Source organism: Fundulus heteroclitus, chromosome 4 (genome assembly GCF_011125445.2).
Source record: "Fundulus heteroclitus isolate FHET01 chromosome 4, MU-UCD_Fhet_4.1, whole genome shotgun sequence".
Classification (NCBI taxonomy): Eukaryota; Metazoa; Chordata; class Actinopteri; order Cyprinodontiformes; family Fundulidae; genus Fundulus; species Fundulus heteroclitus.
The window spans coordinates 22190072-22206196 of NC_046364.1; the positions used below are offsets into that span (position 1 = coordinate 22190072).

At 45.8% G+C, this 16125-nt stretch overlaps 2 protein-coding genes across 2 annotated transcripts in view; one reads left to right on the forward strand and one right to left on the reverse strand.

The window, feature by feature from the left end:
- Nucleotides 1-2315, forward strand: part of slc7a10a (solute carrier family 7 member 10a) — a 40345-nt gene extending 38030 nt beyond the window's left edge. Inside the window, exons 11-12 of the mRNA XM_021322286.2 lie at nucleotides 296-473; nucleotides 573-2315. Coding sequence (XP_021177961.2) covers nucleotides 296-473; nucleotides 573-673 — 279 coding nt within the window. The 3' untranslated portion in view covers nucleotides 674-2315. The remainder of the gene's footprint in view (nucleotides 1-295; nucleotides 474-572) is intronic.
- Nucleotides 2316-5890: 3575 nt separating this feature from the next.
- lrp3 (low density lipoprotein receptor-related protein 3) lies at nucleotides 5891-15524 on the reverse strand. The gene is made up of 7 exons (XM_012874016.3): nucleotides 15198-15524; nucleotides 11646-11784; nucleotides 11358-11563; nucleotides 9691-10307; nucleotides 9111-9583; nucleotides 8140-8272; nucleotides 5891-8046 (listed from the first exon to the last, which is right to left on the reverse strand). Exons 1-7 carry the CDS (start codon nucleotides 15295-15297, stop codon nucleotides 7288-7290), a joined length of 2427 nt encoding a protein of 808 aa, XP_012729470.2. The 5' UTR covers nucleotides 15298-15524; the 3' UTR covers nucleotides 5891-7287.
- Between the last annotated feature and the right edge of the window lie 601 nt (nucleotides 15525-16125).

Consider the following 16125-nt stretch of genomic DNA (forward strand, 5'->3'; position numbering starts at 1 on the left):
TTAGGTTTTCACCTGAACAGTTAAATGTTTGGCGCCATCTAGTGTCCTGACTGTAAAGCTACATGTTAGATGTGTGGAAAATGTAAATTTCATGCATTTTGTTGAAATAAGAAAACAATCAAGTTTAGTTCATCCAGCAAATAGATGTTTATCCTGAGAACTTGGTGTTATTCATTCTATTTATTACATGTTGTATTGATAGCCCTTTTCCGTATACATTGCTTTATACTGGATTATCTCCACCTGCTTATTCAGCAAAGTGTGTTTAAGTGGTACCTGTTTTTGTCCTGTGCAGGTAAACCTGCTGGTGCCCATCACCTACTTGCTCTTCTGGGCCGTATTGCTGTTCTGCAGTTTGTACTCGGAGCCGGTGGTTTGTGGCCTCGGCATGGTCATCATGCTGACTGGCGTCCCCGTTTACTTTGTGGGGGTTCAGTGGAAAGAGAAACCCAAGTGGATTTACATACTGCTCGGTAAGTTTAAACTATGTACTTTTTTCCCCTCAAGGTATTTTCTTATCTACCCCCCCCTCCTCTCAGCCGTAACCTGTGCTGTTTTCTGTTGCCTTGCAGAAAGGGTGACGTACATGGGCCAGAAGCTGTGTTACGTTGTGTTCCCACAGGAAGACTCGTCCTCAGAGACTGAACCCCTCACTGCCAAAGCCATTGACTGAGCGGTGACGGCAGCTAGGCCACTCCATTTATGCAACCACGCCTGCACTTTCAGTTTTTGGTGTTAGATTTTTTTCCAATTGTTTGCTCCATGAACTGTGAGCCGCCGCTGTCATTTCTTTTTTCTTGTACCCGTTTCCTGAATGCAGCCGGGACGGAGAAACATGAAAAAGGCCGAAGTTTTTAAGACGAATACGCGCGCCGTTTCTGCACTTAGCCATATTTTTATTGCTACTGCTGCCTTCAGCACGGTTTCTCTAATTGCTCTTAGTTTTGTTATTGCTTTCCTGTCAGTCTTCCCCCTGTCGCCTCAGTATCGGGTCATTCTTTTCTCTCCATTCATTTCATCTTCAGTCTGTCGCAACTATTCTCCGAGAGATGCCATACGTGCCTTGTTGGTGTTGATTTTTTTAAAATTATATATCTCTCCTAGCAAAAAAAAGAAGGAAAAAAAAACTTGAGAGACCTGAGGATGGTGAGAAGCTTAGGTGGATAAACTGGATAAATGAATATTTCAGAGTTTAACCGTAAAATGTTTCCTGAGTCAGGCACTGGAAAGTTTCTTCAGACATTTTTCCTCCCAGCTGGGAACTTTCTAAAGGTGCTCACCTTTCCCAAGATGTTGTCAGACGTCTGAATTCAGCCTTCTTGTTACCGTACTCACCACAGAGCATATCATTAGCTGCGTCAGACTCTCAGATACACAGATCTTCACGTGCATCGTCCCCCCCCAGCCCCTCAACTTCTCATAAATCTGCCAACTAACTAATGTTACTGATGACATCTTATGCTTGTACAGATCTTAGTGCTCTTGATGTACTAAAAGTTGAATTTGTGTTGTCAGGTTTTCACATCCTACAGCCAGATGATGGCACAGCTCAGTGTTCAGATTGTTGGAAGTGGACTTGTGAGCGTTTATCAACGGTAGTTTCCTCCAACCTCGGGATCCCACATTATATAAACCCTCCACAGTTTAGCAACAGACCTTCCAGTTTCTCAGCCAAACAGCGTGGCCAGTAACCCCGTTGTCTTATATTGCAAAAAGTGTCCTAAAACACTGGCTTGTGTCTCATGAGCTAGTAGTCTTCCATCGCTCAGGATTTTTTTTTTTTCACTTTTCTACAAACTCTGCAATGTCGCATCTTTATTTAGTACAGGTGAGGCAACTAGAACTGATAACTTCGTAGAACCAGCACTACAAAATATTTCAAACTATCCCTTTGAAGTCTTTAGGGATCTGACTGCCGTCGTTATTATGTCAGTGCCATGACCTTTAAAGGAACGGTAACTGACTGAGGAGATGTTGTTTTGTCTCTGAAAGGCATATGGTGCAAAGACAACAGAACAAATGAAGTGTGGGGCTCTGGCCTTGTTCAGCGGGATGTAAACCAGAGAGGTTGGTGCGGGAATTGAACTCGTGGTGCTTAGCGAAGGCCATATATAAGTCCAGACACGGTTATTTTTGCCATTTGTAAATTCTGTGTAAAAGAACATGAGCCAAGGACTCCTGCAAGAATACATTCCTCAGACGTGTTGAGATATCGTCACACGCTACATAATGGATGTGTGTATCCGTGGCTTGTAAAAACATGTAAAGTTGTACAATAACAATGAAAGTGTTATTAAATATAACAGCTTATAGAAGACGGTTGTTCCTTGTCCTGTTTGTGGCCTCTTCAGCTGAAGTACAACCAGAACCAAGGGTTTTGGATATGGCATTAAGATTTTTTTTGCGCACTGTGCATCTTTAATCTTTGTGGGGGAAAAAATCCTGTTTTTGTGTTGTGTGTAGTCATCAGATCCATATTAATTCCTCTTAAAGTGCATTTTGAGTTTGAAAAAGCTGCCGTCCAACCATCCATTGGCTTCTGCTGATCTGAGACGGGGTAGCTGGGGCGACTGGTTGAAACTGTTACTAGCGTTTGTTTTTTGAGCAGCAAAATATGGCAAAAATGACGGCTGTTCTTGAATATTTACACAAAGGCTTGCCGTAGATTTCTGCTTCTCCTCGTTTTATTTTGCCAAACAGTCCCAATTTCACCCAGCAGGCAGAGCTAGACATCAGAGTAATGTGGGGAAAACGTCTTAGCGACTGCCATGTTGACAGAAATGACAGCCCCTTTGCGTAAATACTCAATATTCCTGAGATCAGCTGAGATATTCCATCTGAAATCTGTCAAACAGTCCGATTACTTTAGAAGAGGGACAGACATGATGCCTGTTTTCTTTGCATGACAATGGCTGCCTCAGGAGAAAAAGTAAACCGTTGTAAGAGTTTAATATCCAAGGGAGTTTTGCATCATTTTGAATTGAAGAAATACAAAAATAGGGGGAAGCTATAATATTATTTATTTAGGCACCCTGAAATCGTGACAGATTTGATAATCAAATTTAGTTTCTGAAAATGACAAATACTTTAATCCAAATTCACATTGGCTTCAGGCTTTGATGAGAAGAAATCATAAAAATCACAGCAAATGAAAATGGGCTCTATCCTGTAACCAAAGCATTAAAAAGAAAACTGTTAAATTTGTCAATTAACATATTGGAAATGATCATCAATGATTCATCGGGGAAATGAAACCCAATCATTGTCACTAACCGCAAAACACAATCTCATTCAACGTTTCCAAATGTTGCACGTTTTCACATCATTGAGGTTTTAAATGTCACCTGAATAGATTACTTACACCTAAATATACAAACCATATCCTTATCCTCAGAAGACATTATTTATGCAGCAGTGCATCAACTGTTAATAGAAACCATTGAGTTGGGCAAATCACAGCTTTCCTTATAAAATTGTGTCCAGGAAGGCAAAATATTACCTAGACGTGTCGACCACTACTGTAACTCAACAAATAACTGTTTCTCCAAACACTTGATTTTACCATTAAACTTGTCACAAATCAATTTTGAGGGGAAACTCTGGGAGGCTCTGCAAGCATTTGTTGTAAGACATTAATTGATGGAACGGCTTATTGTGAAAGTACAAGACAAAAACAAGTGCTTTGCAAATGACTCATTTCCTGTTTTATCATGTTACAACCACAAGCTTAAGGGAATTTATATTTGATAAAGTAATTTTCAATAACTGTGCATTGGAAGTGACATTTAATAAAATATGTTGTGCATTTCTATTCATACTCTTTACTGTGATATCCCTAAATGGAGTCCAGAGCATCAAGTTGTCTTAAGAGCCTTTCTAGTTGGTACATAAAGTACACCTGTGTGTAATTTAATCTCTGCTGTTTGCAGGAAAGATTTGTGAAGTTTAAAGCAAGTTTTGCTTATCATACGGCTTCCCCCAGTACTCTGTTCAATCTAACAGTGTATGGCACATCTGCAAATCTACTAGACATGGCCATCGACCTAAACCGCCAAGCAAACAGGCTGTTCATCAGAAGCATTCAAGAGGCCCATGCTAACTCTGGGTGAGCTGCAGAAATCCATGGCTCGGGTGCAAGAACCTGACGGGTCAACTATCAGTCTTGCGCATCTGGGCTGATGGAAGAGTGACAAGAAATCCATAAAAATTTGTCTTTGTAGTGTGGCACACAGCAAACATGTGGAAGATGTTGCTCTGGTCAGATGAAACCAAAACTGAAGGGTTTTTTTTGGCCCTTCTTCGTGACTTAAAAGTAACATCCTGAACGCACGGCCCGCTGTGAAACACGGTGACGGTGTCGATCTCTGGTGACTTTTCTTCAGACGCTACAGGGAAGCTACAGGAGTTGATGGCATGATGGACTGTGCTAGTTTATCATTTTCCTTCCATTTCCCAAGAATTTGTTTGTGTATTACATAACATGCCATGTAATATGTATAATATACTTTAAAGATTGTGGTCGAAACATGACAAAATCTAAAAATTAAGTCCCAAAGGTTTAAATATGTTGGCAAAAGCCTGTGGATGAAGGTGGGTTGGATCTTTCAGCAAGCCGAATAAGCAAGAGCCAGAAATGCTATCCAGGAAACTACAAAATAGCATTGTCTCTTCCCTTCTTGGACACATGGTTAAACCATTCCTTCCTTTTATTGCAAAATATTGACACAAGTGTTTAAAAGGTAAGTAGAAAAACTAAATTTACATTCTGTCTTAGTCCAACCGTGATTGGTAAAAGTGTCCCTTACCATTCTTATACATCAGCCAAAAATAGCATTACAAAAAGCGCCAAAGACACGAGCAGAACAGGGAATATAAAGTCACACAGGTCTTCACTGAAGACTTAAAAATAAAGTTATTTTCTTTATTGTCTCATGTTGTAAAATAACCCATGTTGTGCCCATGTTGAATGAACAGATTTAGATCCATGGTGCCCGTCTCCAGTCAAGTCTTGACCGCATTCAATGGCTACAGTCTGGATTATTCAAGCAAGGGGGCACGTGGTTGAGCACATGTACAGGCAATACCCTTGGTCTTTGACCTCAGTGTTCATCCAAGTTTGGCTATTTAAAAAGTAAAAATGCTAAGCTACAGTTTTAGCTGCATCCAAAACCTTATTGAAAAGCCACTTGCCAGAAGAAGAAAATACAGAAGAAATCTTACAGGTTGAAACTGTTGCCTGCTTCACAGATATTATACAAGAGTTAAAATACGTGTCCTTAAACACCCATATATATATATATATATATATATATATATATATATATATATATATATATATATATATATATATATATATATATATATATAAAGGCCTGTAACAGTTTAGCTTAGTACAAAGTTCAAAACCAGGAAGAAACTGTTACTTTAGTCTATTTTACCGACTGCTAAATGTGCTAAGCTAACTGGTTCACTGTTAGTCACATTGCACAAGAGGAAAAATAACATCTTAAGGAAATTAAGTGCAAAAATATAAAACATGAAGTCGGCAGTTAATTTAACCAAACACCGAAAACAGAAGCAGCAAAGTTTATTCCTCTCCTAAACCTTGTGCTAAGCTAACCTGCTAAGGGACACTCAAATGACACTTAAAAAACAGTCAAATATAATTGATATTGATAAATGACATTGATGGATTGCAACAGCTAGCATCCAGTTAGACCAGCACAGGGCCTGAAAAGAGGAGCAAACCACTGAAAATCCAGCATATTTCGAGTTTTCAGTCTGTGTGCTAGCTGCTAGCTGTCAGCTAATAATCATTAAACATAAATGCAATGCGACTGAAGAGCTCATACTAGCTAAATTAGTTCAATGAGACTGATTTTTTTATTTATTTTTTTCATTTTAAAACATATCTTTGTGTCAAACCGTACAATCTTAACATAATAGTGTTAAACACCATTCGGAATGGCTTACTGGTATCCAGGTAAACCAAGATTATTATTTATTTATTTTTTTTTAAAGTTGTGGTTTCCAAACCACTAAAATCTCCCTTCATACCTTTTTATGGTTTAAAGTTTTTATTTATTTATTAGGTATCAAAGAAAGTGCTGGAGTGTCCAGTTTTCTCTCCGGCTGTGTGGCGCATAGAGTAGTGATCTGCTTCCCTCACCTACTGCTGCACACTGCCAGTAAGCTTTCTCACAAGACAACTTGTGCTGAAATGTTTTTGATTATTTAAAAAACATGAACAGTCTTTGCTTTGAAACTGAAGGGATTTTAACCCATCACTCTTATTAGGCTGTTTCAAGCTACGTGCAGCATCTCTGTGAAGCAGCTAAATGGAGGCCTGCTAGCCAAGCACATATCGTGACTGATTAACCAGCTTGTTATGCACGTGTTAAGAGCAGAATGGCTAATATGCATTATATTGGTTTGCTTAATCAGTCTTCCAAAACTTAGCGACTGCTTATTCCAGAGTTTGTCTGCAGATGGTCTGTCACAAAGTAGCAATAAATAAATGACATACCTAATTATTTCAACTACAGCAACATCACGAGAATGGCATGCCTAACCTGGATCTGAGATGCATCCAAAGAATTAAATGAAATGGGAATGCAAAATGTTTTAAAAACTGTTTTGAATGATATCTTTTGTCAGCAGAGAAACTGGAAGGAAACGGACCAGTCCCGTAAAAATGACTGAAATTGTATTGTTCTCCAAAAACAATGAGACTAAACTAGGTAAGGTATCGCTGTCTTTTTACAATGAATGTAGTGGGAAGGAAAAGAGTTCATCTATAGGCTTCCGCGGCTCACAGTCAGTAGCGGCGTATAATGGCTCTGGGTAATGTTACAAAAGCTGTTGGTTCTTGTTAGGTAAATTTTTTTAAACTTATTATTTTGATGTTTTGGCCAGAATTGAGTTGGATTAGTCAAACAAGTTGATCAGGGCTGTTTCTATGCATTGCATTATAAGAGTCAGTGTCAGGATTCCCAGTGACCTTCACAGAGAGATTGACAAAACACATTGCTGGTTTGATTCCCGTCAGGAACGACTGCATATGCAACCTTATGTACAAGTGCATGCTGTAAGCTTTCAGAATATTAACAGCGGTAATATTCAGCTGGCTCTGTACCTTCTGGAAGTGGAAAAGAAACGTAGACACAATAGAAGGACACTTGTGTGGAGCAGATTTCAGGTCTTCCCACTGAGAGCTTTTAATGTTTTATGTCTTGGCACTTCCCTCCCTGAGTTTTCAGCTTCCTTCACTGTGTAGAATCTGCTGAGTCAGCTTGCTCCCTCTGTGTTCGTCTCATCCCCGCTGCTCCTTTCCTCGGTTGGCACGTCCATAGGAAAATGGCTGTCACGTTCCTCTCCTTCCGCTAAAGGTGAGATGGGCTCAGAGGGTGACGTCACCGCTGAGCCCTGGGGATGAAACTGGGCTGATTGCATTAGGAAGCTTCTTGCGAGAGCGGGCGGCGACGCAGGGGAAAAGGGCCCCAAAGGGGAGTACCGCTTCAGGGACACGCCCTTTAGGTTAACCGCAAGTTCCAGGACCAATTTTTTCGACGGCCGGCGGGGGGGTGCGGAGGCCGCCTGAACGGTGGGGGGATCCGACTGGGCAACCTCGGCGCCCCTGCTGCTGACGGGAGACAGCTCCTCCGGGTCTGAGCTATTCACCGAGAGCAAGGACAGGGGCGATGCAGGACTCTCGGGTGCGCTGGCCTGCAGGTCTGCCGCAGCTGAGCTGTAGGAGCGCGGAAAGCCTCCTTCCTCTGCGTCTTCTCGGACATGGGCTCCTGACATGGCCCCACCCGGGGACCCTTCCTCCCTCACAGTGTGGTAGCTGTGGAGCCCCAGTGTGACCTGTGCGGGTTCGGCAGGATCCAGCAGTGCCGCGTGCCCTCTGGCTCGACCCGCACTGCGGAACAGCCGACTCCACAGGGCCCCGACGCGCCTCCGAGAGGAGGAAGAGGAGGAGCGGCGAGTCGAGTGACGTCTGATCTGCCTGCGCATGGCCAAACGGAGGTTCTGTAACATTGAGGCCTGAATGAATGAAAGAAAAGCCAAAACAGAACCGTTACTTCTGTTGCTTCTCTACAGCACAGTCCCACAAAGCAGAGCTCCCAAAAGTGCTACCTGGGTGGGGTTGTAAGCTGGGAAATCCTCCACCGGGGGGATGAGTCCCTGGGCTATCAGCTGACCATACGAAGGGGGCGCTTCCCTCTGAACGAACTCTGCCTCCATACGAGTCATCTGAGTCTCAAAAGCTCTGCAAGGAGATGAGCATTAAGGCAAGAGAGGGTCAGACCAACATCTTATTAAACAGTTTTCCCCCCCAGCTCCAGTTAAAAGAGAGTAAGAAGAGCCTCAGCCAGGTGTTCTGTTGTGTTAAACCGTTTATGCTGAGATGTGAGGAAGTCTTTAGGATCAGGAGAAAACTTTTTTTAATCAAGGTTTGGAACCATTTATCCATTTCCCACAATTGGAAAGCATATGCAAAACGACCAAGACATGGCAGACATCTGGTGAGATGAGGCCAAAATGTTACCGTCTGACCAGTAGTTAAGCCCACAATTATTCAAAACTGTGGCATATTTAGGTTTAAAGTTGTTTTTATTCAATGAGGAAATTCGTTTCTGATTGGAAATGACCCAGGAATGGCCAAAGTATAATAAGGCAGTGTACAAGGGATGAGAACAATTTCTCTAATTTTCAACATATAAAAACTGTCATGTTGAAAATTATTTAAACCCTTCTCTACAATCAACGGGGGAAAAAGGTTGCATTGCATTACAGCGATCAACCCCTTTCCGCTGGTGTTGCAGCAATCTATCTTTGGTGATGAGCACCAAGTCTTGGAAGGCCTAAGGTTGGAAGGCCTCCTTGCCATGACCCTAATCTGTCGCTCCCTCTACAGATCAGATTTAAGTCAGGACTGTGGCTGGGCCACTTAATGGGGAGGGGGGATATGACTTCCAGAAGAAGTGGAATTAAAAAATGCTCTTTACAAATCTGCCATCTATAAAAGCGTGGACTGAAGAGTTGACTACCATAAATTCTCTGAATACTTCTGCAAGGCGCCGCAAACATCTGTAGAGAGCCCTCACCTGTACTCTCTGTTCCTCAGCGAGTGCAGTTTGAGGGCACAGCCCAGAGCGATGACCAGCAGCAGGCTGCACACCAGGCTGCCGATCAGGGCCGCCGTGATCACCTTCCTGGGCACGGCGGCCAGGCAGTCCCTCTCGTCGCTCCCGTCTAAGCAGTCCTCTTGGCCGTCGCAGCGCCACGTCTCAAAGATGCACAGGTTGGTCCCGCAGTGGAAGTTCCCGGGCTGGCAGTCGTAGCAGTTCTTCTCGTCCGAACCGTCCGGACACCTCTTCTGGTTGTTGCAGCGCTCGGACGCCGTGTAGCATGCGCCGGTGCCCCCTTCGCAGGGGAACTCCCCGTCCGGGCACATCGCGCAGGCCTCCTCATCCCGACCCGAGGGGCAGTGCCAGTACCCGTCGCAGCGCTGATGGTCAGAGTAGCATCCCTGCTCACTGCCGCAGGGATGCTCGCCGGGAAAACAGTAACCTTTGACCTATGAGGCGGGGGAAGGACACGGCGTTAAGTATAGTAGAAAATTCGCTTGGCTACACAGGACCAGTTAGCCCTGAGGTGGTAAGAGATGAAGGAGAGATGCTGCACCTGATACGTGGCATTGAAGCCACGGCCGGGGCTGTGAGGCTGAGCCATGTACAGAACGCTCATCTGGCCGCGGCTCGACTCCAGCAGCGCCGGCCGCCGGTTGTTATGATGCGACAGCACCTGCAGTAGATGCTCCGCCCGCTGCAGCAGGCCGTCGTAAACATGGAGGGAGTCTTCGGGCCCCAGCTGCAGGTCCAGCTGCAGCATGATGGGCTTGGGGTCCTGGGTGTCCAGCAACCAGGAGCACCTGAGCTCGGTCACAGGGCGTCGGTCGGCGTGGAAAAAGTCGGGAGAGGCGAAGGAGCCGTAGAAGTTGCCCAGCCGCTTGCCGCAGGTGGTGTCTGGACAGTGCAGCTCGTCGCTTCCGTCGCGGCAGTCCCGGTCGCCGTTGCAGCGCAGGGAGGCGGGCAGACAGCGCGTGGTCTGGGCCTCCGTGCACGGCAGGGAGCCCAGGGGGCAGAGGCTGGGGAGGGGCTCGGTGGGAGGGGGGGAGCAGCTGTGTTCGTCGGTGGCATCGCCGCATTCGTCCTGCCCGTTGCACTTCCAGGAACGAGGAAGACACTTCCCGTTCCCGCACAGGAACTCGTCTGACTGGCAGCTGCTCTGACCAAGGTGACCTGCAGAGGGCAGAAAGTCAGACCCAACCAGGACAATAGAGGCCGCCTGCATGTAGCTCAGTCCTCCAACCAACAGTCCCCCAGACTAACAGCTTCATGCTAACCAAGGAACACAGCAGGCAGGTCAGGGAGAACGTTATAGAGGTTTAAAGCAGAACTAGATCATGAAACTAAGTTTGAACATCTAGCAGAGAACTGTTTATTATTCTTAATCTGAAAACCAGGATTTGTCACAAGTTACTTAGGAGACCCAGTAAACATGTGGAAGGTGGTCCCCTGGTCAATTGAGACCAAAATAGAACTTTATGGCCCACCTCTAAATGTTTTTAACGAACATGGCACATCACCCTGAACACACCATCGCCAATGTGAGGTGTGGTGGTGGCAGGCACGCTTTTCAACAGCAGGAACAGGGAAGAGGGTGAGAATAAATGGAAGATGGGCGGAGCTACGTACAGGTCAAAAGAAGACGGCCTGTCAGTAGATGGAAAAAGTCTCAACACTGCAAAAAGGAACTAAAAGTGAGTAAAATGTTCTTGGACTGAGTGTATTTTCCTTGATTTCAGCAGCTAAATAAGACTTTTTGACAATGGAATAAGATTTTTGCACTTAAAACAGGAACAACTCATCTCCATTATCTCATTTCCAGTGCAGGGTATCTAATTATCTTATTGTAGGGGTAAAAACACTCATTCCATTGGCAAGTAGTCTTATTTAGCCGCTCAAATCAAGGGGAAAAATAATAATTTCAAGAAAAGTTGACTTACTTTTAGTTCCCTATTTGCAGTGAAGAGGTGGGAGGGACATCTAAAACATACAGGCCAGAGGTACGATGGCTGGGTTTGCATCAAAGCATAGTAGTGTGTTATAATGGACCCAAAACATGCATCAATATCCCACCAGTTCCCTCTAACGCCCCACTTTTCACCTGAAACCCCAATGAAGTACATCACAGGCTCAGCTGTAACGGGACAGACGGTGGAAAACCTGGTGGAACTAGGGCAGAGAGGAAAGGTTAAGGCGTATCTGGTGGTAAATGTCCCTGCTTACCTCTGATGTAGGACAGACGGAATCCCTGGGCTTGCCCTGAGCTGTTGGTGCCAGAGTGGAAGTAGAGCCAAACACGGCCCCTGGTGGAGATAAACGGCGAGGGCAGAGCAGAGCCACACAGCCTGGATTCTCCGCTCCACGTCGGCGTCAGCAGGAGCCAGTCCCCCAGGCACCCTCCTGACTCCATGAGGTCAAAGTTACGGAAACTAGAACACAGGATCGATGGCGTCGGTGCTCGGTCTGACAGATACATGAAAGGTCACAGGGGACGTGCGGCGGTGATGCTACCTGATGGTGATCACTTCTCCCGGGCTTCCCTGGATACGCCAGCTGCAGTTCAGGCCAGGCGGGTAATTTAAAGGCCAAGAAGGGCTGTAGAGGACACCCCTCCTCTCTGTGTGGACCTCTACCTGCTCTGCACAGGCTGCTGCAAGACACATAGGGGGGATTCGAACTCTGAACAATGAGCGTACACAGGAAACCATGCACTGCTTTACACACTAGCATCTTCATGGATTAGATCATCAAAAATATCATTTATTTCAGCAGTTCTATTCACAACAGGAAATTCATATCATGGGCTTCATAACACAGAGTAATATATTTTCAGAGTTTATTTTTGGTTGAAGGCTGTGTCTTTAAACAAATGAAAACCCAAAATATGCCCTCAGTACTTGGTGGGGCCTCCTTTTGCATGAATTACTGCATCAGTGCGGCGTGGCCTGGAGGGCTCAGCCTGAGGCTCTGCTGAGGTGTTCAGGAGGCGGCCTTGAGGTCATCTCCATCGCTGGGTCTGGTGTCTCTCATCTTCTTCTTGGCAGTAAACTAAATATTGTCTGTGGGGTTCAGGTCAGGTCAGTTTAGTGGCCGATCAAGCACAGAGCCACCATGGTCACTGGACCAATTCAATTCAATTCAATTTTATTTATATAGCGCCAAATCATGAAACATGTCATCTCAAGGCACTTTACAAAATCAAGTTCAATCATATTATACAGATTGGGTCAGATTATACAGATTGCTCAAAAATGTCCTATATAAGGAAACCAGTTGATTGCATCAAAGTCCCGACAAGCAGCATTCACTCCTGGGGAACCCAGGAGTTTACTTTGGTTTACAGTAAAAGGAGCACTTTGAGCACGAGTTCCAAGGTGAGGCGCTGCTCGCAGCTGCGCTTGGTACAAGTGGCTTAAGACGAGCAATGTGACGCCCGTTGCTCCGTTTATATGCACACAGCCTCCTGTAAACAGCCAGGCTCCTTCTGTATCATCTGACTGTCTGCTGGACAGCTGTCCATTCAGCAGTCTGCCCCATGACTGCCTGGGCCACCACACCTTTCACTGGAATGCTTCATTGAAATCATTTTTATCTGGTTTTATGCAACATTCCAACACAACTTTGGGTCTACATTAGCTAAAAGCCAGTTATCAACATTGACTGAAAAAAAAAGAATATTTTACTGTGTTTAACAAATCTATAAACAAAATGTCACGTTCTGAATAAAAAAAACTTCCTGAATAAATTATTTCGTATTTCTCTAATCCACCGAGAGGTGCTCATGCTTGAAAGAGAAAAACAACTGGGAGCGCTGATGCAATGCAGACTGGATCAGAAGCGGAAGGAGTTAAAGCGGCAGCGAAGGCAACGGCATCTCTGCAGCCACAGCATCATTGCTCCAGGGACCACCCCGACATCACTGAGGCGCTGAGGACCAGCTCCAGGAACAGAGGCCAGCTTTTTAACCAAACCTCTCTGAAATGGGCCGTCGGCTTAAAATCGGCGCCGCTTCTCTCCTAAATAAGTCTGTGGACCTTCTCGCAGTTAATACAGGCGTCGGCCTCGCCGATTTGAAAACTAATCCCACTGAAAGCTTCCCAGCAACAACTGGGCTCTGGAGCCGTGATTATTTATGACTGCGATATCGCAGGGAGACTCCCCGGTTCTGCTGAGTGTGTGAGAGCTTGTCTTCGGGCTTTCACGCTCCATCAGTGAGGTGGGCATCAGCGGCCGAGTGAGTTAGGGCGGGGCTGAGGAGGGAGAGGGCTCATTAGAAGCTGAGCGATGGACATCGACAGACAGGACAGGTTTGGCTCAGCAGGCGCGCTCAGAGGGCCGGGGTGGGTCAGCAGGATGTCGCTGCTGGTGCTGCTCCGTCGGGTTCGTTTCATATTCGGCACAAACTCCTCACACCAAGCTGGTGATGCTGGTGATGACCTGAGGGCTTCAGTCATGATTTAGAGGATTGAAATATGAGCTGCTCTGTTCAACAGTTGAAGCTGGGCCGGATTTGGACCAGGAACCCAGACAACGATCCTGAAAGCTAAACATTCAGTGCTGCGATGGTCCGGTGCGTGTCCAGACTGGAACCCGGTTGAAATGTTGCGACTGGACCTTAACAGAGCTCTGTAGAGACGAACGAAGTGAAGCGTCTGAGTAAAGTACATCATGTTCTGGTGCTGCTTGAAGGCCACGTATTCTGAGCATTTAAGTCATCACAAAGACCAAATGGGTTTTATGCACTAACTCCCTTACTTTTCTAAGAAAAATAAATGTTTTTATTAACTTTTATCATAAATAGGGATAGAAATGCTCATACTTTGGTTTTCTTTGGTTGGTCTCTCTGGACCTGGACCTTCACAGTCTGTGTCGGTCCTAAAGTGGCGTCACTGTGGACACGGGACATTTGTCCCCCTGCATCTTCCAGTTTACGCTAGACTGGAGCCTCTGCGGGTTTCTGGGTTGGTCTTCAGCGTCCTAACCAATGTCCTTTCACGGTTTGGGTCAGCCGAGTGAAACGCTGACACAAACACACATTAGAACTGGCTGGCCCAGACCTCCAGACCTCCAGACCTCCGCTCTATTGCAAACCTGTGAACTGAGCTTGAAAACCTGGCCTAGAAGAAGAATTTAGATTTTATTTTGTTTTTGTATGAATTAAATGAACTTCCAGGAGTGAAAGCTGCATGTCAATGACTTGATGGAGTCTGCTGGGCTTCCTTAGAAACATTTTTAACCAATCTAAATTAATGAACTCGATGGCACAGTTTGATAATTTATGTAATTGACGTGGAGTCTGTCTGAACGATTGGATTAACTATTGTTTTGTTTTGTTTTTTTCATTTATTTTATCCAAAATAGGATTGAATTCATGAAACTCCATAAGAAATGCAAAGCTCATTTTTTAATGAGTTCATTCCATTCATCAAACCCAAATGAATGCCATTGACGCAGATGAGGAGCTGTATGTGGATGCATCTATGACACACAGAGCATGTGCAGCTTCAGCATGCACTCTGTGGTCATTCCAGTAAGGTGCAGTGCATGATAACAGAGAGGAGGAGGAGGAGGAGGAGGAGGAGGAGGAGGAGGAGGAGAGGGAGGAGGAGGAGGAGGAGAGGGGCTGCAGAGAGGCAGTGATGTAATGCTGATAGCAGCATCACATTTGTGAAAGAGCATCCATGTTTCTACACTCCCCCTGATCGTTTAGCCACCACAGATCAATGGCCCGGCCGGTCCCGGCAGGATGACCGACACCGTCCCCCCCCCCTCACACACACACACACACACCGGGTCACAACAGGGAAGTCTCTGAAGGCTCGTCTGCCACGATCGTTGTGTGGCAGCAGAAACAGATCCTCCCCGGGTTTATTCAGGTGTGAGCGGCGGGATTTGAACCAGTGACGAGATTTAGACCAGCGCTGCGCAAACGCCGCAGATGGAGCGGCAGCAGCGAATAAAGGCAAAGCCGCGTATCAGTCCGCTGCACGGCTAAAAGGAACAAGGATTAAAAAAAAAAAAAAAAACACTCAGGGGATGATGGGGGGCATTGTTGTTTCTCACCTGCACAGAGCGGGGCGCAGCGGCACCACAGCAGTCCGATCAGCGGCAGCAGCAGCAGCGGCAGCGGCGGCAGCGGCAGCGGCGGCTCCCTGGGCCCCATGCTCCGCTCCGGATCAGGGGCTCCGCGCTTTGCTCCACATCCGCCACGCAGCCGAGCTCCAGCATCTGTTGTCAGCTCCGACACACCGCCGGCTCCCCGCGGGGAAATCACGCATTGTGTGTCCTTTGCGGAGCCGAGCGGGGGAAGCCAGGTTCAAGGCGGTGTCCGGTTTGACCCTTCGAAATAAAAGCCGCACACGCTGCAAATCCTGCAGCTTTTCAAGTGAAGTGCGAATGTTGTGACAGGATCAGCTGAGGCTGCTCCGTGGAGCCTGGCCACGCCTTTAGTCTGACTCACGCCCAGTGAGCAGCCTGTTCACGGCCTTTAAACTTTCCCTGGTTTTATCACACCACTCCAGACCTGGATGCGTTCTGGTAGAAGTTGGCAGAATTGTGAGGAGGCAATCATGGGTTTTACAATTTCAGGTTGTTCCTCCACACTCAGCGTTTTACAGAGTCAATTCAAGCTTCCTTTTGGTCTTGTCTGACCTCCTGTCTTCATTATAAACTAAAAACGGTATTACTGACTAATTACAGCTTTTGTTCACTCTTCCATATGGCCCAGGTCAGTGGAGGACACAACTAATCGTTGTTCTACGGCACGTTTGACAGACCTTAGCTGAGGACCTCTGCAGCTCCTCCAGAGTAACCATGGGCCTCTTGGCTGCTTTTCTGTTGGACAGGCATACCTTGGTAGGTTTACATTTGTGCCATGCTCTTTCCATTCCAAGATCACACTGCAAAAACGGAACTTGAAATAAGTCAAATCTTCTTAAAATTAGTGTATTTGTCCTTGATTTGAGTAGGCAAATAAGATGTTTTGCCAATG

Excerpts from the sequence above, each read along its gene's own strand:
- lrp3 (XM_012874016.3), bottom strand. The coding sequence starts at position 15,297 with ATGGGGCCCAGGGAGCCGCCGCTGCCGCTGCCGCCGCTGCCGCTGCTG. Across the intron at positions 10,308-11,357 it reads CCGTCTGTCCTACATCAGAG|GTCACCTTGGTCAGAGCAGC; the intron begins GTAAGCAGGGAC and ends TGCCCTCTGCAG. Across the intron at positions 8,047-8,139 it reads CAGCTTACAACCCCACCCAG|GCCTCAATGTTACAGAACCT; the intron begins GTAGCACTTTTG and ends TCATTCATTCAG.